The following is a 22,584-nucleotide window of genomic DNA, read 5'->3' as shown; positions in this document are numbered from 1 at the left end:
GTGGGGAGGTCAGAAAGTAAGGGATTATCTGCAACCTTTAAAAAAAAACACAAGTAAGGAACAATTATAATTACGCTCGTGTGAATTGTGATAAAAAAAATTAGTATTACGAAGAGAGTGTATTAAGTAACATTTGAATAATTTTGAGGCGGAATACAACTGTTGCAAAAAAAATAACAAGAGTTTATCCCCCTTAAGTATTAAAACCGCGTAAGAAAGAAAGGGCATTAACACGCACAAACAAAAAAATCGAAAATTATACTACAAAATTTGGCATCTTCACTGAAGATCGACAAATGATCTACCAAAACAACAAGTAAAAAGAAGAAATTTTACTTCTACTGTCAAGAATTGATTTTGTTATTGTTATTGTTTACTTCTATTTGAAATTTTCTAATCTGGGTTTTTAAAAAAAAAATTAAAAAAAAAAAAGTTTCTCAAAGATCAAAACAAGCCAAAACATAATCTTACAAAAATCAACTGCAATAAAAGGCGTTTAAGACTATATTCTTTTTTTTTTTGAGAATACACTTGTCTGTTTTTATTCTTTATTGGGACCCAAACTACTGTGACAATGACTTGGACGCCAACTTCTTGTTTCTTAAAAGGTGTTGTCATCAAACCATTCAAGCCGAAAAATAAACGGTTGAGTCTGCCAGAATCAGAGAATTTACCTTTAAAGAATCTATATCCTGGAGATCAAGTTTACGTTTTTGAAACCAATAATCTGAAATGGGGAAGAGGATATGTAATTCATCCCAGTATTGGTAATGATTTAAAAGTGATATCAATAAGACTTAACGAAGTTGATCAATCTTCCGTTGTGTTTCCCATGAACCGCATTAAAATAATTGATAATATTGATTTTTGCAAAATTACAAATGAAGTGAGTTCTGAGACAGAAAATGATAAACCAAATACACCCAAGTTTCCAAGAGACAATAATCAACAATATCTTAGTATTAAAAATCAAATTGGATGTGCTGTTAATGAACTTAATGGTCTAGTTTTTGCTTCTTATGCTTGTGGAGAGATTAACGTATTCAACCAGCTCAAAAATGTGTACCTTAAGTTATATGATTACTATTTGAGATACATTCATAATTTATTTAACGAAATCGAAACAATTGAAACAATCACAAAATTGTTAAATGAAGTTACAAAAATATTAGCTCGTGTGCCATATAAACCATCTTTGTCGTCTAGTAGTATGATATGGCTGGAAGTCGCATCGAAATATTGCTACATGCTAGCTCGAGATAAATCAAATGGAGAAATATTGAATTTAGGTAATTCGATACCACCAACAATTGCCAAAGCTCAAGAAGAGCTTATATTAACTAACAACAATTCAGTAAATATTCCAACCCAATCTCAATTAACACTTGCACCACATAATTTCAAAGAATACAAGAATAGTCATCTTTTGGTCAATATAACAGATGTACAGGGTGATTCATCTACCCAGTCAACAGGGTTACATAATTTATTTCTTCATGTTTATCTTAGAAATGAAACTAAAAGATTGACAGAACCGTTTGTTTTCAAAACTAAGTCAATTGATGATTTACAAAAGGTTGAGACTATTAGCTCCATTCTATTTAGAAATTTGCCAGAAGATCAATTTGACCAAAATGTTTTCATGGTTTTCGTACTTACAGAGGAAATAAGTCTAATGCGTAGAAAGACATTTGCTAATTTGAAATATATAAAAAAAGGTGTGGCAGCCGGTGTTATCAATATATCTAAAGTGTTCACTCAAAACCAACCAAACTTTCATTTTGATATCAAGTTATTTGGTGCTCCATTAGGTGGTGGTGGTAAAAAATCATCGAAATCCTCTTTCAGTTGGGGGGTTTTAGTTGACAAATTGATTCGAGGAAATATCGAGGGACTTGTTGCTTCAAGTCCAATTGTTCAACAGGTTTCTGCTTCAGTAAAACTAATTAAACATTCACCATTTGGTTTATCTACAAAAACAAAATTTTCTAAAAAACATTCCAATTTGCCAATCACTATGATAAAACCAATGTTTTTCGATCCTTTCACAGAAACAACTGAAAGATTATATATATTATTAGGTCAATTGGCATTAAAGAAAAAGAAAAATTCTACTGATTTATATTCAGTGGAAATCAGTGCGCCAAATAATGAAACAATTAAATTCTCTCAGGCAACAAATCAAAGGGAGAAAAAGATATGGCAATTAGTTGGTGTTACAAGTAATGAATGTTTTGGAGAATTTATTAAAATAGATAATATATCATTGAAAAACAAAAACAAGAAATTACCCATAGATGATTATTTGCAATTGACAGTTTATATCAATGGAGTTTTATCTGGACAGGGGCATCTACATTATAAATCGGGTAACAAATTGGTTGAATATAGATCAAAACCACATGCTGTAGAAATATTTTCCACTTCCAAAGGTAATCAAATCGCAAGTATTGAAGTTTCTTCTACATATGTTGGGAAATTATTCAATTCAGAAGTCACGATTGATAACATCTTAGAATATGAATCCCTATATCATAGTGGAACTCCTGGTATTGATGGTCTTTCTAGTTCATTGGAATTATTCCAAAAAGTGAAAAAGAAACATTTGATAAGACGGTTCCCAGAATTGTTGACTTCGTTATTTGGTATAATTATAATATCTGGTGCTGATACTGATTCCAATAATTTACAAAATTTACAGGAAAATACCTTTAAAGCAATTGTGTTTTTATTGAATAGTGTACTTTTCAAACCACAACAACATGGTCATTTTTTGCAATGTTTTGAAGATATTTTTATTAATCAACCGAGAATTGCCGTATTTTTATGGACAAAATTGCGGGAAATTTATTATCGTGGTGAAACGATTTGGGATTCATATTCCAAATCTGTTGCCAAAGTTCAGGAGATATTGATTCGATTTGCCACTAAATCTATTCAAGGAAGCTGGGAATTTGAAGAATATAATGAAACTGTGGTGCAATCCTACAGAGCAATGGCACATTTTCTTTCGATGAAATCATCATTATTGATTGAAGACCAAATAAATTTGTTAGGAATAGTGGACCTTATGTTGACCAATACCATGTATTTTGATAAAAGAGTTGTTCTCAATTGGTATGAAACATTTATTGATGCTATTAGATTGCGATCTTTTGGTGGACATGAGAAACTAATGGAGGATCAAGAACATAAAATTCAGATTTCCAAATTACTTTTGATACTTCGAGTATTAGGCACAGAATTGAACAGAGATAAAGATACAAGAAGTACCGTACTTTTAAAATCCATTGAGTGGGCTGTTGAAGGTTTCCCTGATGTGACAGATATTGAAAGTGTGCGACTCGCATGCAGTATTCTTAATAAATGTTGTACTGTTATTTATGAATTATTGGTTGAAGGGGAAACTGATATTATTGAAGTTTGTCATTTTCTTTTCAAACTTTTGCCTGCTTTGTCAAGGACATTTTTAAAATATAGCCACATTGGTAACCTGGCACAGCAGAAATCTTTTGGAACACAATTATTCCCTCAAGTATACCCTTTTGAAACGGTTGCAATTGATCAGTCATTTACCGATGTTGGATTTTGTGAAGTATTGGTAGAACTAGCAGTTGTGATTGGTTTTATTGCTCGTATTGATAAAGAAATTGCTGTTGATAATGATGATCGTACTTTACATCTTGCGGACTTGTATTCTCGTGACGATATGTACACAGTCATTATTGCCGTGAATGAGATTTGTAAATATGAATATTTCCCTAGCCATAATTGGCTCTCTTTACAAGCCATCATTGCTGAAAGTTCCTTATGTGTGTTGGAACTCCTTTCTCCGGTTATTTTCCAAAAATATATCATGGGAATCTCTTTGGATATTAACTTGTGTGGTGAATTTTTAAGTACCTTGTTGAAATTGGCTATCTTGGATACAGTAGCTCTGGAAGGGTTACCTGTTTTAGCTAGAGCTGCTTCTACTTCCATTACTTGCTCTATTGGTGCAAGAGTAGAGTTACTTATTGATAAAGTCTGGGGACGTTTAGGAGATTATGTCAACAAACACAAACTTGAATCCAGTCTTGCTACACTTGTTTTAGATTATGATTTGATCCATAATGTTGTTTTATACACTTTAAAATGCACCCAAACAAGGAAAACTGGCTCCAAATTATTAATTTCCATAATGAAAAATTACAACCAAATTGAAGTTGAAAGACAGTGTATTATCAGTTTATTTGACATTTATTGTAATGGGCTATATGAACCTTGTGAATCGGATGAACTGGGATTCATTAATAATTTAAACGAATTTTCAACCACCAATGAATCTGAAACTGATCAAATAAGTATGTTGTTTGATTTTGTTGCATATCTTTCTCGGTTTATTAGGGTTTTAAATCGATTAATTAGAGTGCCAGACACCGTTGAGTTTAATGATGATAAAGTGGTGTATAAAATACAGGCATTACTTTATTTGGTTAATGTTGGTGAACCTGAACCATTACGTGAATTTGTCGGGGATCTTTATAAAGAAACTATTGCACAGAAAGATCATATTCAAGCTGGTTTATATTTAGAATTGTTGGCTTCTACGTTCCCTTGGTCACATGGCGAATATGTCACTGCTTCATTGATTCCCGAGTTGCCCATACAAACAAATTTTGAAAGACGAGAAGCATTACTTGAACTAAGTGCAGAACATTACATTTCTGGCCACAACTTGTCGAAAGCTATTGATGTGTATAATTTTATGCTCAATGCTTTCAAAAATGAAACCTACGATTTGTTAAGATTATCGCGTTTACATGGGAAATTGTCATTGCGGTATATGGAATTAGAATATCAAGACACTATTCAACATAGTTATTGTCGTGTGGTGTTTTTAGGTAATGGCTTTCCTGAAGTATTACGTGGGAAACAAAGAATATATGAAGGACAACCGTTTGAGCATTTTACTTCTATTCAACAAAGAATATTAAGCAAATTTCCAGGGTCTGCATTATATAAAGACGATGGAACTGATGGGAAGAATTTAACTGGAAAATATCTAGACATCACTTTAGTGTACCCTAACAAGAGTGAAAGTGGGCATGATAAGAAAAGTTTCTCAGTATTGAAAAAAGTTCCAGGATCGAGTTCTATTTTTGATCTATGGACAGAAGAAACTACTTTTGAAACTAAATCTTCATTCCCCACATTAATGAACTTTAATGACATTGCCTCATATAAAGTGATCAAATTGTCTCCTTTGGATAATGCATCGAGAACGATCAATGCTAAAACAAGTGAGTTATTACGATTAGAAAGATCCATACACAGATCAATGACAGATCAGACCAAATCACGAGGATTGTTTCTTGATTTGTCAAGAGAGTTGGCCGGTACAGTTGATTCCCCGATCAATGGGGGTGTGGGACAATATAGATTATTCTTGGAATACATTGGTGAGAGCAATAATAACCAAGCTGGTAAAATTAAAACATTACAGAATGCATTTGATGAACTAACAACAATATTGAAAAGATGCTTGGATCTTCATGGTAGAATTGTCCCTGAAAGTATGCGACTGTCGCATCAAGCATTAGTTGAATTATTTGAAAAAAATTTTAATGATAGAATTGAGGCTGCATATTCATCTAGAGATGAAAGTGATTCTTCTTCTTCTTCGAGTGATCCTTCTACACGGCCAGTTTCTGGTGGCATTCTGAGATCGCATTCAATGACTCCATCAGTGGCAACTATGCCTGAACCTAGATTAGCTAAAACTGTCACTTCTACTACTGGATCATCTGATACTTCATATACATCAGGTAAAAGCTCTTTTTTGAGTAATAGTTTAAGTTTAAAGAGGAGATTCAGATGGAGGAAAAATGCAAATAATTGAAGACTTTTCACTGTTAATAGTTTCTTTAAATGTGTGTAAAAAACCCTTGATTTAGTAGTGTGAATAGTAACAAATTTATTCTATTTGTTCTTGTTTAGCAGAGAGAGAAAGAAAGAAAAAAACCGGAACTTGAAAATCAACCTCCACCAAAAAAACGGAAGAAGACGAATGAGAATGAGAATGAAAAAAAAACAGAGCGAAAAAAAAAATCCTTCTCTCGTTGAAATCTACCTAGTTTGGCCCACCTTAATATTACATTAATCACATATATATATATATATAAAGAATGTTTAAATTAGCTTTCCGTTCCATTCGTGCACCAGTTGCTAGAGCTTCATTTGTCAAACCAATTCGTTTTTATGTTGCCCCACCAATTTCCAAAGATGAAGTTACTTCAAGAGCCATTCAAGCTTTGAAAACCGTTGCTCCATTACAAGAATCCAATATCACATTAGAATCTTCTTTCCAAAAGGATTTGGGCTTAGATTCTTTAGATACTGTTGAAGCTTTAGTGGCATTGGAAGAAGAATTCGATTTAGAAATTCCTGATAAGATTTCTGATGAGATAAAGACTGTTGGGGAAGCTGTTGATTACATTTACAAAGAAGAATCTAAATAATTGATGATAGACTAAGGAGGAGGGGGGAAAGAAATGAGAAAAGAAAAAGTAGATAACTGAATGTTTTGAAACTAATTAGGAGATAATAAAGAGTATTAAGCAAATTGTTACTGTTGTAATTAAAAGTAAACCTTACCATTGAATTTGTATATTATTTGGTGCTTTTGTTTTTCCTTTGAGTTGTTTTCTTTTTTGTATTGTTGTTGTTATTTTTATTATTCTTTGTAAATATATATATATTCACCTATTTAAATTAGAATGGGTATCGCTAGTGGGTTTTTTGGTTATTTCCATCTCTGAAATATATAGACTTGACCTTTGAATAAGCTGGATCAGGAACCATTTAATTGGTTAGTCTCAAACACTAGAATATTCCAAAGAGAGTTTGGATCCTCATTTTGAATAATTGAGCAGAGTACACGAATTAGTAAGCAGTATATGGAATGCGAAAATCAAGTTACAAATAGTAGACTAAACTCTCCTGATACTTGCTAATTATTTGACAACAAAAGTACCATAACACACAACCTAGAATGCCAATACAAGAAACCAATAAAGAATTAGTTGAGAAACCGGTCGGGATTCTACAAGAAGAGGAGAAGGAGGAACCAATTCTTTCTCACACTGAAGATGAAGATGACGATGACGATGATGACGAAGACGAAGACGATAAAAATCAACAAGGTAATCTGGCAGTTCAATATCCTGGAACTGTCTTACCAGATAATCATCCCCAAGAAATTGAAGCTGATCAGGACTTAACCACTGGGTATGATCTTGACACTGATTACATTGACTTAGTGCACTTGAAGATTTCATCACTTGAGGATTTACACTTGGAACGTTTCAAGAAATTGGAATCTTTGTGTTTGAGACAAAATTTGATTACTTCGATGGTTGGAGTCAAAGATTTGCCTGACACTTTGGAAGAACTCGATTTGTACGATAATAGAATAAACCACATATCAAGTTCCATTAAACATTTGGTTCATTTGACAAATCTAGATCTTTCATTCAACAGAATCAAAAACATCAAAAATATTGAGACATTAGTTGAACTTGAAAACTTGTATTTTGTTCAAAACAAGATTAGGGAAATCAAGAATCTTGACACGTTGACTAAAGTGACTAATTTAGAATTAGGTGGGAATAAGATAGAAGTGATTGAGAATCTTGATAAACTTGTAAATATAAAGCAATTGTGGTTAGGGAAAAATAGAATATACAAGCTCCAGAATATGGATAATTTGGTGAATTTAAGAGTTCTTTCAATACAATCCAATAGAATCACTAAAATTGAGGGGCTTGAAAACTTGAAAAACTTAGAAGAATTATATTTGTCCCACAATGGGATTTCGGAGATTGAGAATCTCGAAAATAACATAAACTTACAAGTGTTGGATGTCACGGCAAATAAAATCAGTAACTTGAAAGGATTGTCGCATTTAGTCAAATTGACGGACTTTTGGTGTTCATATAATCAAGTATCCAGTTTCGAAGAAATTGGTAAGGAGTTGGGTAAATTGCCTGATTTGGAGTGTGTTTATTTTGAAGGCAACCCGGTGCAACTCCAAAATCCAAGTGCATATAGACGAAAAATGAAGTTATATTTAGGTCCATCGTTAAACAAAATTGACGCAACTTATGTCCACTCCTGAGTGAGTGATTGCTTTGCATCGGGAGACTCGGTAGGTAGCAAGTAGTTGTTGTAAAGGAATGTACGCTATTTTCGTTAGATTTGGAAGGAAATAGAATGAGCTGGAATGATCTGGAATTTTCGGTTTTTCTTTCATCCCTTAATTTTATTTTGTTAGCGCTATTTTTCTCGCTACCCCCTTATTATTAGGATCGTGATTTTTTGCAATATGATCATGATCATGATCATGCACATCCATTCACATTCCCTCCCTCGATTCTCAAGTATATAAATACCACTAGTTTCACCCTTCCTATGGTTTTGTAAAAGTTTTTCTCTTCATCAATCAACATCTTTTTTGACTACATTCTAATAAAACAACAACTAATATATTATTCAATTAAATATCGCTGCTAAAAATGTCTTGGTTCGGTTTTTTTGATCCTGATTTTGATGATTTCTTCGGTAGACCTAGAAAATATGCCACTGAAGTTCCACCAAACTTTAATCCAAGAAAAATTGCTCAAGGTGACAATGGTAAAGGACAACAGGTCTCTCGTTATGGTGCTGGTGCTGGACACCCTCACAGAGCATTGGCAAGAAGAGATGATTTCTTTGATGACTTTTGGAAGAATTTTAGTTCTGGTAAATACTTTGTTGGTTTCGATGACAATGTAAAGACTACTGAAGAATCCGACAAATACGTGGTTTCCTATGATCAGGAAAATTTGAGTCCTGATGAAGTTAATGTTGATTTTGATAAACAAGAGAATGAATTGATTATCACTGTTACTCAAGAGACAGAAAAAGATGGTACTAAGAAAAGTAGCACTTTCCACAGTAACTTGAAGTTTGAAAAGCCAGTCAACTTTGATGACATCAGTGCAGAAATTGGTGAGCAAGGTGTCCAAGTGACCTTACCAAAAGTTCATGCCGATCATGAAAAGATTGTTAACATTCCTATTTCCAAAGCAGCTGCAAAAAAGTAATTGGCATTTGAGAATGATGTTTTTTTGTGAGCAGATTTCATTCTATTCAAAAGTATTGTTTGAGTTTTAACCCCCTTTATTTGTTTTTGGTTTGTTTTTGATTTTTGATTTTTGATTTTTGATATGTAAATATTGTTTGTATGGGGGAGGTTTATAATTTCTGATGTTTTTAGGTTATAGGTTTTACGTATGTTCAGAAATAAAAAGTTTTACTTCTTACTTATTTTTGCATTGTACTACACTAAATTAAAACTTACTCATCTAATGTCGAATAATCCTGTGCTAATGAAACAATATGTTCAGAATATTTTCCTGAAGTTGCAAATTTTTTTCAATAGATACTCAATTCCTCATACAACCAACAATGTTTTCGAGCATAACCGGTTATTTTCTCGAGAAGGTTTGGTTTCATGTTTGGAGGATTCTGTTGATGAAATTCCAAATCATTTAACTACTAGCACTAGTATTGATTTAGGTACTAGCGAGTTTTACAACAGTAGCACAATTGATACCACTCACAACGAAAATCCAAATCCAAGTATATCAATCGAACAAATTTGTTCCATGATTGATGAAGAATTGGAAATTATCAATGAACATGATTTAAATAATCGATTAGAGTCAAGAGGCAGTTTTCTAACAATATCAAGACAAATGAATATGTTAGGATTTCCTACTTTGCCTCGAAGTCAACCTTGTGCTTATCAATCAACGAATCAAAACTTATGGAATGTGAAAAGTATTTTACCACATACTACTGGTAGCGCTTTATCTATAAACAGTGCTGCCACTCCTAAAAAAAAGAAAATGATCAAAATTCTCAAAAGTAAAAAGAAGAGAGTTCAAACGGCATATTAGTTAATAATTAAAAATGGTCTCATCTCGTTTATTCAAGTTTGTTGTCTTCAGCTTTATAATTATCCAAAACAATTCTATAAATAAATGAAGGAGAAAACCCTCCAATATTGGTCATAAAAATGTCGATATGTTGAGGAGGTATATAATCTTCCAAAGGATTAGTCACAACATCAACATTTTGTACCAATTCAAAATCGTCGTAGTTCAAAACCTTCCCGGAGTTTCCTACTTCAATCAAATCGTTTCTTGTAAATGGATACAATGGAGATAATTTGAATAACCCTGCCACAGCAAACACAGGTGTTCTGTGTTCTTTGGCACATTCAACTACATTGGCAACACCTGAATCTGACAAACAGCCACCATTGGCAAATACAGCATTAGTACCTATTATAACTTTCCCAACTCTTGACATCACTGCATAAATTGTTGTGTCTGGAATTAAAATTGTTTCGATGTTGTGTTCAGCTAGTGTCTTTACAAACTTGTGGGCTGCCTTGATGTCGTTTGGATAGTTTTCAGTAACAACTACTGTGAATTTTCTTTTCAATCTTGCTTTGATTAAAAAATGTTGCACTGTTTCCGAATTAGGGGTTGGAGTTAATAATATTTCATCGTCATGAATCAAATCAACCGCCATAGTTTCAATCCCATCATTAACATTGGAAATTTCATCAACTAAATCTCTAATCCCTTGTATAATTATGGCTCTCATATCGCTTGTTTGTTTCTTCAGTTGTAATTGTGTTTGTTCCTTTATAGTTTCATTTTTGTTATGTGTTGCCAATAAACTAAACATAGAGCTCATCATTGGGATGTTATCTGTTTGTTCAGTCTCTGTCTCAGTTTCAGTTTCGGTTTCATCACGTATTAAAGCTAACACTCTTCTCACAATATTTCCTGGAATGACTTTTCTAGGATATGCTTCGGTAAATATAACACCAACTTGTCTTATCAATTCAATTAAATCATATGTATTAGACCATCTTGCTGCTGATATGACTTTCATCAACAACTGGGCAATTGTTAATGCTATCTCCTTATCATCCACAAGCTGATGACGTTTCAAACTAGACACCACTGGGTCTATGAGCGCTAGAATTTCAGGAGTAAGCAATTTCGACATCGATTGGTTATATCTTTGGTGGGGAGTTATTCAGCCAAGACTTGACTTTGATGAGTGTTCTTTTTTCAGTTCTTCAACAAGTCTGTGAAGAGGTGATTGTTCTAAATCTTTAATAAAAAAAATTTTTCCTTTTCCACTGTTTGAAAAAAAAAAGACCAGAAAACAGAAAATCTATAACTATTGAGTATTAAAGACACTGACACGAATAAATATCAACACGACAACCATCAGCAAGTTACAAAATCAAATTAACAATACAAATGCCAGGAACCAAGTCAGCATTAGACAAGTCATTGCAGTTATTGTATAATTATTCAACTAATTTTCAAGTATCAATTGAACTAATTCAAAAATTGGCACAACAATTAAAGTTGGAAACATTTATTGATAGTTTGGGTTTTAATTTAGATGATTCAAAGCCCGGACAGAAAACCCAGAAACTAAGCATTGCTGGATCATCTATATTGCTCGATATTGATTTTGAAACTGATAATAAAATTGTTGGTTTGTCATTATCTGTAAATGCTGGTGATAGTCTTGAACAACAAAATAATCATAGAGAAATCGGTCCTCCTAACCATACAACAAATGGACAATCGTCGTCACATATATCAATTGTCACTGACGAATTGGGTATCCATCATGTCAAATTAAATTGTAATAATAATCCTATTTCATTTCTAAATAAACCTAACGATTTAAATAAGACACAAGTGGAACAAATTTTACTACGTAACTTGCAAGCATCAAAATTGGGTAATTTTCCTGTAAATTTACAACGTTTGGCAACAATTGATAAATTCACAAACTATAATCCCGATTTGTTTATTTATGTTGAGTCAATTGCCTTGTTGTTTAATACTATATTTGAAATTGAACAGCAATCGAATTCCAGTAATTGGGAAATTGAAAATGGATTATCCAGTAGTATAGGGAAAGTCAATATAAACAATGAGGATAGACTTGGTGTTACTTTGGATTTCTGGCAAGATTACAGATTTATAAATCACGAGTATGAGATAGTCAAGAATCAGAGTGGGTTGTTGGTAGGCGATTACTATACAATTCAGGTGGATATTGTTGAAGCATCAAAACAAACAGATTATTTACTCGATAATCAAGTACAGGAATGGGATATATCTATGAGTAAATACAAGTTTGAATTTGATAGTAATTCATTGAAACCATTAGTTTTAGATGGTGATGGGTTTTTGGCATGGTCATTACAATTTAAGTTGAACCATCTGGTTTATCTTCCAGTTTATATACTTGAATATTTCTCCTTGGCCTTGGGGAATAATTATACATTAGATACAGGTGATCATAATTGTTGTAATGTGTTTGCCAAAATCAATGAAGGAGAGAGTTTTGAACAAGTTTTAAATATTGATTCCAATTCAGTTTCATTTCAATTGACAAATGATATTCCAGGAAAATTTGTTCCATTGAAATCATTTCACATCAACAAGTTAGTGGACATTTCAAAATTAATACCCATTTTGAGAAATTTCTTGGTATTGATTAATTTGTGTCGTACGGTGATAAAAAGTAAACTGACTCAATTGCCTGTATTCAATAGTAAAAGAAGAAGAAGTTCTAGATTTTTGGGAATACCTACTACTGAAAGGGAATTGACTGAAGAATTCAAACACAAATTAAAAGAATCGTTGAAATTGCCAGATGATGTTACCGATGAAGAGATTCTTGGTCTTAGTGCCATTTCTGAAACCGCAAATTATTCCACTATACCACCAGCAAACAAGGATGATATAGATCTCGAATCATTTTTGGGAAATGAAGACACCACCAATAGTGGTGATGTTGATACAAATGGTAAAAGAGGTACTGACCACCTCCCAGTGAATGGAAACAACTATTTCCTGTTGAAATTGGAGAGTATTGATCTTAGTTCACGAGGTGATTTGCAATTGGCATTTGAATCACAGTTTAAATCAGAAGAGGTGTATATCCCGTTTAGAATATCAAATGGTGAAATAGTAAAATTACAAAACAGTGATGACATGGAAACTGATGATACTCCAAGTTCGAAATTTATAAAAGCCTTAAATTTGACTGAAGATATAATTAGTTCATATAAAGCAGTATACTCAAATTAAATAGTATCTCAAGTATACGTGTATATATACTAAAGTAGGTTAGAAATTTAAGAAAATAAACTGTATGTTTAGAACCGCATAGTCAATCCAATTCATTCAAACTGACACGAGCATTTAAAGGTTGGGCAAAACACAATTTAATCTATGGCTAGTACCCGAGCACGAAAATAACCCTCGTTGTGATTATAAGACTATATGTAGAAGTAATATCATATAATCCGTGACTCTAATGGGTGCCAATTAATTAAAGACATTGTATAAAGAGGAAAGAAGAAAAAGGGAAAACGAAAAAGGAAAAAAAAATTTCTCTTCATAAGAAATATTTTTATACTCGAGATGATGATGGTGAAAAAAAAATGTATATAATATGGGCGTGTATTTGTTGCGAATAAAATCCTACAACAGCGAATAGGATCCCCAATGAACCCAAAGTTCCCACATAATATAAGCGGGTTACTAAATTACTTGAATATTTGAGTCTCTTTGTCTTCAGTTTTTATTGCACAACACAGTCATCTATTTATTTATTTATTTTTCCTTGCTTTGTCATATTCCATTGGGTCCGGAAGGTATTGTTTAAGATCTAAAATGATAAAAGGGGAATATTATGTTAGTATAAATTAGACTCATTTCGGGGAGTGGGGAGATTATATCTTTAACATACCTGAAGAATCATCTAGCCATAAATATTGACCAGTGACATTCTTTATTGAATTATCTAATTTAACACTTTTTTCAAATTCTTTAATTGCCAAATCTAATTCAATGGGTGAAACTCCTAAATCCATTAATTGTTTCCGTAACATGGCTATATGTAAACTCATTTTGAAATCTCGTTTAGCAATCTCTCGCCGTTCTTGTAATAAAGTCAAATCTTTTTGTTTCTTTTCTCGTTGATGATTTAATTGTTGGATCTGTAATGCCTTTAGATTAATTGCACTGGTTTCATTATGAAGTTTTTCAAGTCTTATTCGTTCAGTATAATTGTCAATGGCAATATATGCAAGAGCAAACATTGCTATTAATGCTGTTATTTCTTTTATTGAACCATCTTGGCTTGACTTGGTATTTGGAGCCGGTGCTGTGTGTTGTTGTTGTTGATGTTGCTGATGGTAAACGGCATTTGCGTCTGGTCCAGTTCCAAATGGCTCGGGTATTTCTTTAGGGTTGGAGAAATGTGAAGGCGGAGGCAGTGCTGTTGATGGTGGTGTATTGGTAGTGAGAAATCTATGGAAACTCTTAGCTATGGTTGATCTAATCATGTTTGGTTAATAGTAATCTTGTTATTGTTAGATGAATAATGTTTGTTAAAAATGATGAATCGCAATAGTAAATTGTTGACGTGTGTGTGGGACACACTCCGCTTGTTGGGCTCGCTTTCCGCATACAAAAAAAAATATACGTTAACGGATTGGTTGGTCAAAGTTAGTACGGAAAAAAAAGAAACAATGAGAGTTTAACAAGCATACTAGTTGACTAAACGGTTTATGGTTTATGTAGTGTAGGTTCATAATACAACCAACATTTTACATTTATTATCTAATACATCCTTTTCCTGAATGTTTAATCTGGTTTTTCCCCCTATGATATTCTTTATTTTTTAATATTTTTACATATATATTAATAATGAGTTATGAATTTTAATGTACAAGTTCACACAAAAAATGAAGAACAAATCTGTTTAATGTCTTCTAGATTCAGCAATAACTTGAGTCATTTCTTCAACTTTTCTTAAAGCTCTCTTATGAGTACCTAATCTCTTCTTAGCCAATTTCTTAGCTCTCTTTTCACCAGCATTTCTAATCAATTCAATCAATCTTCTTTCGTATGGAGCTAAACCAGCAACTTCTTTGACGATTGATCTAACGAAAACGGTTCTTTGAGATGAAGCACCTTTTCTGTATGAGATTTTTGGGGCAACTTCTTTGGCAGTAGTTTTTCTACCTTTGTTAACACCTGCAGCAATTCCTATTCAAAAAAATTAATTTTGTTAGTATTATTTTATATTCGTTTGTAAATTAAAATTGATGTTAATTCCACTTTTATAGACTTGTTATGATGGTTTAGAATAGTTTTTATTTTCAAGACATGTAAAGTTTGTGGTTGTTGAATAATCTGTCCTCAATAATTGAAAACAATCTTTCCTTCACGACTGACATCTATTTGACTTTTAAAACTAATGATTTTATCAATAAAAAATATTCCTTTTTATTGGTAGTTGTTGATTAAATTACTGTAGTTTTTGGTTGATTGAAAATTGAAAAATGGTTGTACATCTGATTAACCCTTAATTCCCTCTGATAAACTCTTCCATATACTCTTGAACAATATCTTTTCCATTCCAATAACACAACTGTCTATATCTATAGTGGTAAACTGTGACTACCACATACCTGACTTAGCCATTTTTTGTATACTTGATCTAATATTAACTGATGGTTGATTATAGAAAAGTTTTTGAAAAAAATTTACTTTTTTTTCCCTGAACGAAATTACTGTGTGTATTGCGAGAGTATGGGAATTGTGTGAAGAGGAAAGAGGATGTGTGTGTTCGCACTATGTTTGTCTCAACCCATCTCCCATACTAATTATTGGTCATTACTACACTACTTTTTTCTCGTGCAGAACAAACATCATTAGGGCTATAGCCCTAATTTTGCACACTGATTAATATTTTACAAATCTTGGGTTTTCTCGTTAATTCGCAAAATATGTACAAAAGTATATTAATGTTGTTATGTATAGTAAAATCTATAACTATTTACATTGATGATATTTATTTGGTAGCTAATTCGGAAAAATCCCAATTGTATTGTTCTAATTTCTTAACAATTTCTTCATACGACAACCAACTGTAGTCTCTTTCGAAATGAAAAGGTTTAATTGGGTAATATGAATCTCTTTGGACAGCTTCATATAATTCAGATAACATAGCATCTTTAGTGGCATGGAATTTCAAACCATTGGAGCTGATATATTGGATTGGCTTAGTTGTACCATCCAGTAGGGTGACATTTCCTCTCTGTTTTTGTTCCCTTTCTTGTAATATTCTGTATCTTAATTGCCACGCTTTTAATCCCATAGTTTTAACTCTGGCTGGGGTGCTTTTCAATAAATATTGGTCTAACCCTCCTTCTTTAGATATAGTTTTTAATACTCTGGTGGCAACACGTAAACGTAATCTCCTGTTCAAAGTTTCTGACCATAATTTTGTCCATTGAGCATTTGGTCTATGAGCTCTTAATGTTTTATTTAAATATTCAGAACATGATTTGGAACGTTTACGTTGTAACCCACCATATAATCCACGGTTTTGTCTTTTGAAAAAACGAGGTTCATACTCATATTTTGGAAATTCAGGTAAATCTTTAGGGATACTTATGTTGTCTGGACGTTCTTGGCCAATTTCGTAAACATTCTTATCGATTGGTTGTAATTGTTTGGTGATTTTATAAAATTTGTCATAAGTTCTTTTAGTTGATAATGGCAATGTTGATGATAATTGTCTAGCTGAATATATCTGTGACACACACGATATACGGGGAATAGATATTAATCCTCTAAACACGTTCATTGTGGGAATTTGCGTTATAGAGTAGGTAGGTGTTTCGTATAGTAGATGTTGGAAAGTTTTTTTTCTTTCCCTTCTTCTCTCTGTTGATTTAACATTGGTAGAATTGAAGTAAGAGAAAAAATGCCTACACACGAGTAATACTGAGTAAAATGGTTTTTGATTATTTTACACGACAGCATTTATTGTAGTATTCTTTACTAAGGGCTGATTATTATGGTTGCAAAATGATAGAGAAATAAAGATTAAGAAGTAGGGAGGTTAGATATGGGTAACCTTGATTCTTGGTATTTATACCCTTTGGTGCAGAATAGATATAGCAATTGCTAGCTTACACTGAGAATCTGGGATAATATAGAGTAATAGATAATGTGTTAGTTATATTTTTGGTCTACAAAAGTTCTAGAATAGTAGTTCAGTAATACTAATGGTTGTCACCATTCGAAATATAAGGTTTTGGAGAAAACAGGAAAGAAAGTAGAGTGTCGATAATTTTTAGTTGATAATTTCTTCGAATACTAAATAAAAATTGTCCTAAACCTAGATATCATCAAACCACCACACTTATTTGAGAACTGCTTGTCTATGTAATATCAATAAAGCTAAATATGTATTATTAAAATAACACAACCTAGTGGCTAATATGTTGTGGTAATGGTATATGAAAACTTCTAAATCCAAGTGGTAGTGTGTTCTGCTCAAAAAACTTACCCTAACTGCAACTGAAAATCAATAATTACAATAAAACGGTTGGTTGAAAATGGTCTAGGCTATAACGTCATGATAAGAAAACTTCATAGGCAATGGATAATATCAATTACACAAACCTGAAGAGGATATCTGCAGACATAAAACAAATTACAATCGAGCTAAAAACTTTGGAAGCACAAAAATCTATTCATCGCAAAAAAAGTGAAAAAACAAAACAAAACGGAAACGGAAACGGAAACAAAAGAGTGGCAGTTTGTCGAGTAAATATCGTGTGTCGGAAATGGTAAAAGTGTAATTCAGAACTTTCATTTGTCGAAGGTCGATGTATAACTTCATTTCATGTCTGTGAATTTTGTCTATCTAGTAATTGTGTTATCTACAAATCAAATCTTTTTCCTGAGATCTTCTCAAGATCTTCTCAATAAGCCACTGAGTACACGATCAGTGAAACCCGAACGAAGGGTTCGAAAAAACATAAAAAAGATTAATTGAAGATTTATTCATTTGCCCTCCTCTCTCTCCACTCCTTTGTTTCTTGTTTGTCGTTCTTCTAATTGTAGACTTTGTTCCCCTTTTAAGACTAAAAATTGTTTTTTTGCTTTCTTGAAATTACAACACACAATAACAACAGATTTTAGAATAATTTTAGATGAAAAATCGGCAAATCTTGTTTTACTTCAATGTCAGCAAATGAGCGCTGACTAAAGCATAGTACAAAAAGTAGTTCATAGAATGAATTGACTAATTTATAGTGTGGCTGCTATAATAACGTCTGTCTTCTCATTAGTTCTATTGAAGAGAGTATACCATTATCCAACCTAGGTATATTGGAGTTGATCAAATCCAATTCACGAAATTGTTTCGCTTAGTCGTAATATGAACATATTGTTTTGCAAAGATCGCAGGGCTAATAACTCGAAGCCACCATTCAACGAAAGTACGTAGAGAACAATATTTGGCGAAAAAGGAAATAATTTGCGTAGTATTCATCTTTTGATAGATAGACACGAAAAGTTACACTTACTTTGTGTCGATCTAACTTTGTTTACTTCCACGAAGCTTTTTTTTTGTTACCTGTTAACTGTGCGTAAAAGTGTCTGGCATATACCAAGTTTTTTCGTCAGCATTAGTTTTGCTTTGATGTTGTGATATAATAGGTCAATTGGTAACACTATTAGATGTTGTTGAGATCCAATTGGAGTTGATTTAAACGATTAGTTTAGAATTCATTTGGCTTTGCAAAAGGCACTGTTGTAATTGTTGGTGTAATGCTTCCCTTGACTTAGTAATAGAAATACGTTTGTCAATTACGTCTACAACTAAGTTGTGTGAAACCTTTGTCTATAAATTGACACGTAGATTGTTGTAATAAACGGTAAACGCAATGACACTTAACAAGAACCAATCAACCAATAGAATAAGTAATATTACTTGATGGACGACCATGAAGATGAGTGGATGATAAACAATAAATCTAATAATTTAATGCCGCAAATTAAAAAAATGACCGACAAAAAACATTGTAAGCACAAAAATAACAACAACAACTACTAAAAGAGTGTGTCTGTGTATTTGAATATGTGTCCGACGGAGAAAGACAGAAAAAGATAAAAACAGGGAAATTTGAAAGGAAAGGAAAAAAAAAAGAAAAGAAAAAAAAAAAAGGAAAAACAGAAAAAAGAAGTTTGGATTAATCATCATCATCAACTTCATCATTCTTCTTCTTCATCAAAGATTGAACGGAATTGAGGACGGGCTTTTCTTTCTTTTTTATTTTTGATATATTTTTTTTTTATTTTTGCATTTCAGTAATAGATAATTGACTTCACAATTAGTTCAATATATTTACCCAAAGCTCATTTATAGAACCCACTTACAACTTCATAATTCTTTAATATCATTCCCTTACAATCTTTAATGGTAGATTTTGCAAAATCATTATTTGGTTTTGGTAATTATAAAAAGGAATCATCATCACAATCTCCCACTCCGCCACCAAGTGCTCATTCATCACAAGAACAACACCACAAGTCAAACACAGAAGAATATCCTCAATCTCATTTATCTCAACAACAACATTCTCATCGTTATCAACCGCCGCACATGTCTGAACAATCACACCAATTTCCACAACAACAACAACAACAACAACAGTCAGGCACAAACAAATTCTTTCCGAAAACACTAGTGAGTGCAGCACCAACCACGGCAGTTGCCAACCATTCATCGGTTTACGGAACAACAAGCACAACAACCAACAATTACCCTGAAGCATATTTGAACCAGACATTCAAGAATAATATTTACAACCCACAGCAACAACAGCAACAGCAAGCACAACAACCACCACCAGAACAACAACAATCTTCTGCACCATATCAAAACTCAGCAAATATCCAACAGCCATATGGCAACCAATGGGGTTCCTCACAAGACCAAGATGCCAATATCATCACAATCGATAAAACAGGCAACAAACTCAGTCCTGCATCTAGAGACTCGCCCATTAAAGGCAAATTAAAAGTCACGATATTGGAAGCCAAAGATATTTTTGCCACTCAGCCTTATGTTGTCTGTAGTTTTGAGAGTTCAGAATTTGTTACCAATGCTCCTGATTCATATGGGAAATCTCCAGTGTCATCGTTTGGTCACAATAACAATCAAGGACATAATGGACCAAGAAACATGTACAATTCCAATCATGGACCTTCACCAAAGGCATTACCTATGAAAAATAGTGGTAATCTATTTGGACAAAGACCTTCAATGTATCAAAGACAATTATCTACTCCTCATTTGAATTTACCCAATGATTCTTCCAACCCCATTTGGAATCATGATACTATATTTGATGTTGTGGGACTGAAATCTGAATTGGACATTTCGGTTTATGATGGAGCTCGAGATGATGCATTTTTGGGTCATGTAAGAATATCTCCTTCCACTGATAAAAATAATAAAAATGAAAGTGAATGGTTGCAATTGGGTGCGAGAATAACTGGTGAGACGGTTTCTTCAGGTCATATTAAAATTAAATGGGAATATACCTCATTTGATAATAACATCAAAAGATCATATGGACCAGATGATTTCCATTTCTTGAGATTATTAGGTAAGGGGACATTTGGCCAAGTTTTCCAAGTTCGTAAAAAAGACACTAATAGAGTTTATGCTATGAAAATCTTGTCGAAAAAAGTTATTGTTAAGAAAAAGGAAATTGCTCATACTATTGGTGAACGTAATATTTTAGTTCGTACTTCAGCAGCGTCATCACCATTTATTGTTGGGTTGAAATTTTCTTTTCAAACTCCATCAGATTTATTTTTGGTGACTGATTTTATGTCTGGTGGTGAATTATTTTTCCATTTACAAAAGGAAGGTAGATTTAATGAAGATCGATCAAAATTTTATACAGCAGAATTGATTCTTGCATTAGAGCATTTACATGATAATGACATTGTTTATCGTGATTTGAAACCAGAAAATATATTATTAGATGCTAATGGTCATATTGCATTATGTGATTTTGGATTATCAAAAGCTGATTTAAATATGGATGGCACCACTAACACATTTTGTGGCACCACCGAATATTTAGCTCCCGAAGTATTATTAGATGAACAAGGATATACTAAAATGGTTGATTTCTGGTCATTAGGAGTGTTGATATTTGAAATGACTTGTGGTTGGTCACCTTTCCATGCAGAAAACACTCAACAAATGTATAAAAACATAGCCTTTGGTAAAGTGAGGTTCCCTAAAGATGTATTAAGTCCAGAAGGTCGATCCTTTGTCAAAGGATTATTAAATAGAAACCCTAAACATAGATTAGGGGCCACAGATGATGCTAGAGAATTGAAAGCTCATCCATTTTTTGCCGATATAGATTGGGATTTATTAAGAGCTAAAAATATTCCTCCACCATTTAAACCTCATATAGTATCAGAAACTGATATTTCCAATTTTGATACTGAATTCACATCAGAAAATACTTCAGCATTGAAAAGACAAATGGAAATGGCCACAACTCCATTATCACCAGGAATTCAAGCAAATTTCAAAGGGTTTACATATGTTGACGATTCAACTATGGATGATCATTTTGCTAGATCATATAGAGCTAATGCATTTAGACCTCCTGGGTCATTTATACCAGGAGATCCTAATTTACCTCCAGATGAAGAAGTTTTAGCTGAACAAATTGAAGAAGAAGATGAAATGGAAGTTGATGAAGATCAACATATGGATGATGAATTTGTCAATGGAAGATTTGATCTTTAGAAAAAGACAAGCCGAAGATGGTGTCATAATTAGAATCTACTCATTCCTTATTATCAGCTTAATTTAGTATTTGTTTATCATGTTAATTTACAATAGACTAAACTGTTCCATTCAATAGAATTCCGTTCCTACTTTTTCTCCTTCTCCATTTTGTGCATATTCAATTGAGTTCCCAATTTGGTTGTGAAATCACCATATCTTACTTTATCTTACTTTATTTTGTTTTATTTTTTTGCTTTATTTTGATTTGATTTGTTTTATTTTATCTTATTTTGATTTTGATTTTGATTTTGACTGTTTCAATATATATATTATTTTCATTTGTGGTTTCCTCCTTCTCCCCACACATTGGGCTCAAGTTTTTTTTTTTCTCCAAGCCATTCTTTTTAGTTTTGATTAAGTTGATATATGTGTAATTTATTAGTATAGAAATAGAAATATATGAGCTGATAGTTGTATATATTCTATGAGATCCTTGAGGTTAGTAGATAACTTTCTTGCCCAATGTCTGTGGTGCAGCAAAAACTGCGATGAATCTAAAAAGCAATTAAGTTTTACACCGTGAAGCCTAGAAAACATCAATAACATATCCAATAAATATACTCAACAAAAGAGAAAACAATGTTATAGAAATGACGGTTGATGATTAATAAGTATATGAATGGTTGGCTGGTTGGTTGTCAAAATTTGAATACTAATCGCTTATCTAAGAGGACGACTATATGCGTGTAATATTCACCAAAAAAGACGAAACTAATTTTCTGGTGGTGTTCATTAAGAACAGAAAAAAAAAGA

At 32.7% G+C, this 22,584-nt stretch overlaps 11 protein-coding genes across 11 annotated transcripts; 7 read left to right on the top strand and 4 right to left on the bottom strand. All coding sequences in view use genetic code 12, as the record gives it.

Annotated features, from left to right (window-relative positions):
- Window positions 1-574: 574 nt before the first annotated feature.
- DCK2 (Dck2p) lies at window positions 575-5,881 on the top strand (the record flags this gene model as incomplete). The annotated part of the gene is made up of 1 exon (XM_715847.2): window positions 575-5,881. One exon carries the CDS (start codon window positions 575-577, stop codon window positions 5,879-5,881), a length of 5,307 nt encoding a protein of 1,768 aa, XP_720940.2.
- A 286-nt stretch (window positions 5,882-6,167) lies between these two features.
- On the top strand, window positions 6,168-6,500 carry ACP12 (acyl carrier protein; the record flags this gene model as incomplete). The annotated part of the gene is made up of 1 exon (XM_715850.1): window positions 6,168-6,500. One exon carries the CDS (start codon window positions 6,168-6,170, stop codon window positions 6,498-6,500), a length of 333 nt encoding a protein of 110 aa, XP_720943.1.
- A 533-nt stretch (window positions 6,501-7,033) lies between these two features.
- Window positions 7,034-8,158, top strand: SDS22 (type 1 protein phosphatase-activating protein; the record flags this gene model as incomplete). Its single annotated transcript, XM_715851.1, has 1 exon — window positions 7,034-8,158. The coding sequence occupies one exon, from the start codon at window positions 7,034-7,036 to the stop codon at window positions 8,156-8,158; it is 1,125 nt and encodes a 374-aa protein (XP_720944.1).
- Window positions 8,159-8,555: 397 nt separating this feature from the next.
- On the top strand, window positions 8,556-9,125 carry HSP21 (Hsp21p; the record flags this gene model as incomplete). Its single annotated transcript, XM_715853.2, has 1 exon — window positions 8,556-9,125. The coding sequence occupies one exon, from the start codon at window positions 8,556-8,558 to the stop codon at window positions 9,123-9,125; it is 570 nt and encodes a 189-aa protein (XP_720946.1).
- Window positions 9,126-9,314: 189 nt separating this feature from the next.
- On the top strand, window positions 9,315-9,983 carry CAALFM_C204000CA (uncharacterized protein; the record flags this gene model as incomplete). The annotated part of the gene is made up of 1 exon (XM_715854.2): window positions 9,315-9,983. The coding sequence occupies one exon, from the start codon at window positions 9,315-9,317 to the stop codon at window positions 9,981-9,983; it is 669 nt and encodes a 222-aa protein (XP_720947.1).
- A 28-nt stretch (window positions 9,984-10,011) lies between these two features.
- Window positions 10,012-11,109, bottom strand: GCD7 (translation initiation factor eIF2B subunit beta; the record flags this gene model as incomplete). The annotated part of the gene is made up of 1 exon (XM_715856.2): window positions 10,012-11,109. The coding sequence occupies one exon, from the start codon at window positions 11,107-11,109 to the stop codon at window positions 10,012-10,014; it is 1,098 nt and encodes a 365-aa protein (XP_720949.2).
- Window positions 11,110-11,369: 260 nt separating this feature from the next.
- Window positions 11,370-13,226, top strand: MED1 (Med1p; the record flags this gene model as incomplete). The annotated part of the gene is made up of 1 exon (XM_715857.1): window positions 11,370-13,226. One exon carries the CDS (start codon window positions 11,370-11,372, stop codon window positions 13,224-13,226), a length of 1,857 nt encoding a protein of 618 aa, XP_720950.1.
- A 524-nt stretch (window positions 13,227-13,750) lies between these two features.
- On the bottom strand, window positions 13,751-14,488 carry CAALFM_C203970WA (uncharacterized protein; the record flags this gene model as incomplete). The annotated part of the gene is made up of 2 exons (XM_019475221.1): window positions 13,751-13,809; window positions 13,891-14,488. The coding sequence occupies 2 exons, from the start codon at window positions 14,486-14,488 to the stop codon at window positions 13,751-13,753; spliced, it is 657 nt and encodes a 218-aa protein (XP_019330766.1).
- Window positions 14,489-14,907: 419 nt separating this feature from the next.
- Window positions 14,908-15,632, bottom strand: RPL39 (60S ribosomal protein eL36; the record flags this gene model as incomplete). Its single annotated transcript, XM_019475220.1, has 2 exons — window positions 14,908-15,194; window positions 15,620-15,632. The coding sequence occupies 2 exons, from the start codon at window positions 15,630-15,632 to the stop codon at window positions 14,908-14,910; spliced, it is 300 nt and encodes a 99-aa protein (XP_019330765.1).
- A 370-nt stretch (window positions 15,633-16,002) lies between these two features.
- On the bottom strand, window positions 16,003-16,800 carry CAALFM_C203950WA (mitochondrial 54S ribosomal protein bL28m; the record flags this gene model as incomplete). The annotated part of the gene is made up of 1 exon (XM_715859.2): window positions 16,003-16,800. The coding sequence occupies one exon, from the start codon at window positions 16,798-16,800 to the stop codon at window positions 16,003-16,005; it is 798 nt and encodes a 265-aa protein (XP_720952.1).
- Window positions 16,801-19,425: 2,625 nt separating this feature from the next.
- SCH9 (serine/threonine protein kinase) lies at window positions 19,426-21,789 on the top strand (the record flags this gene model as incomplete). The annotated part of the gene is made up of 1 exon (XM_715860.2): window positions 19,426-21,789. The coding sequence occupies one exon, from the start codon at window positions 19,426-19,428 to the stop codon at window positions 21,787-21,789; it is 2,364 nt and encodes a 787-aa protein (XP_720953.2).
- Between the last annotated feature and the right edge of the window lie 795 nt (window positions 21,790-22,584).

This window comes from Candida albicans, chromosome 2, assembly GCF_000182965.3.
Source record: "Candida albicans SC5314 chromosome 2, complete sequence".
Classification (NCBI taxonomy): Eukaryota; Fungi; Ascomycota; class Pichiomycetes; order Serinales; family Debaryomycetaceae; genus Candida; species Candida albicans.
This window is presented reverse-complemented; position numbering and strand designations above follow the sequence as displayed.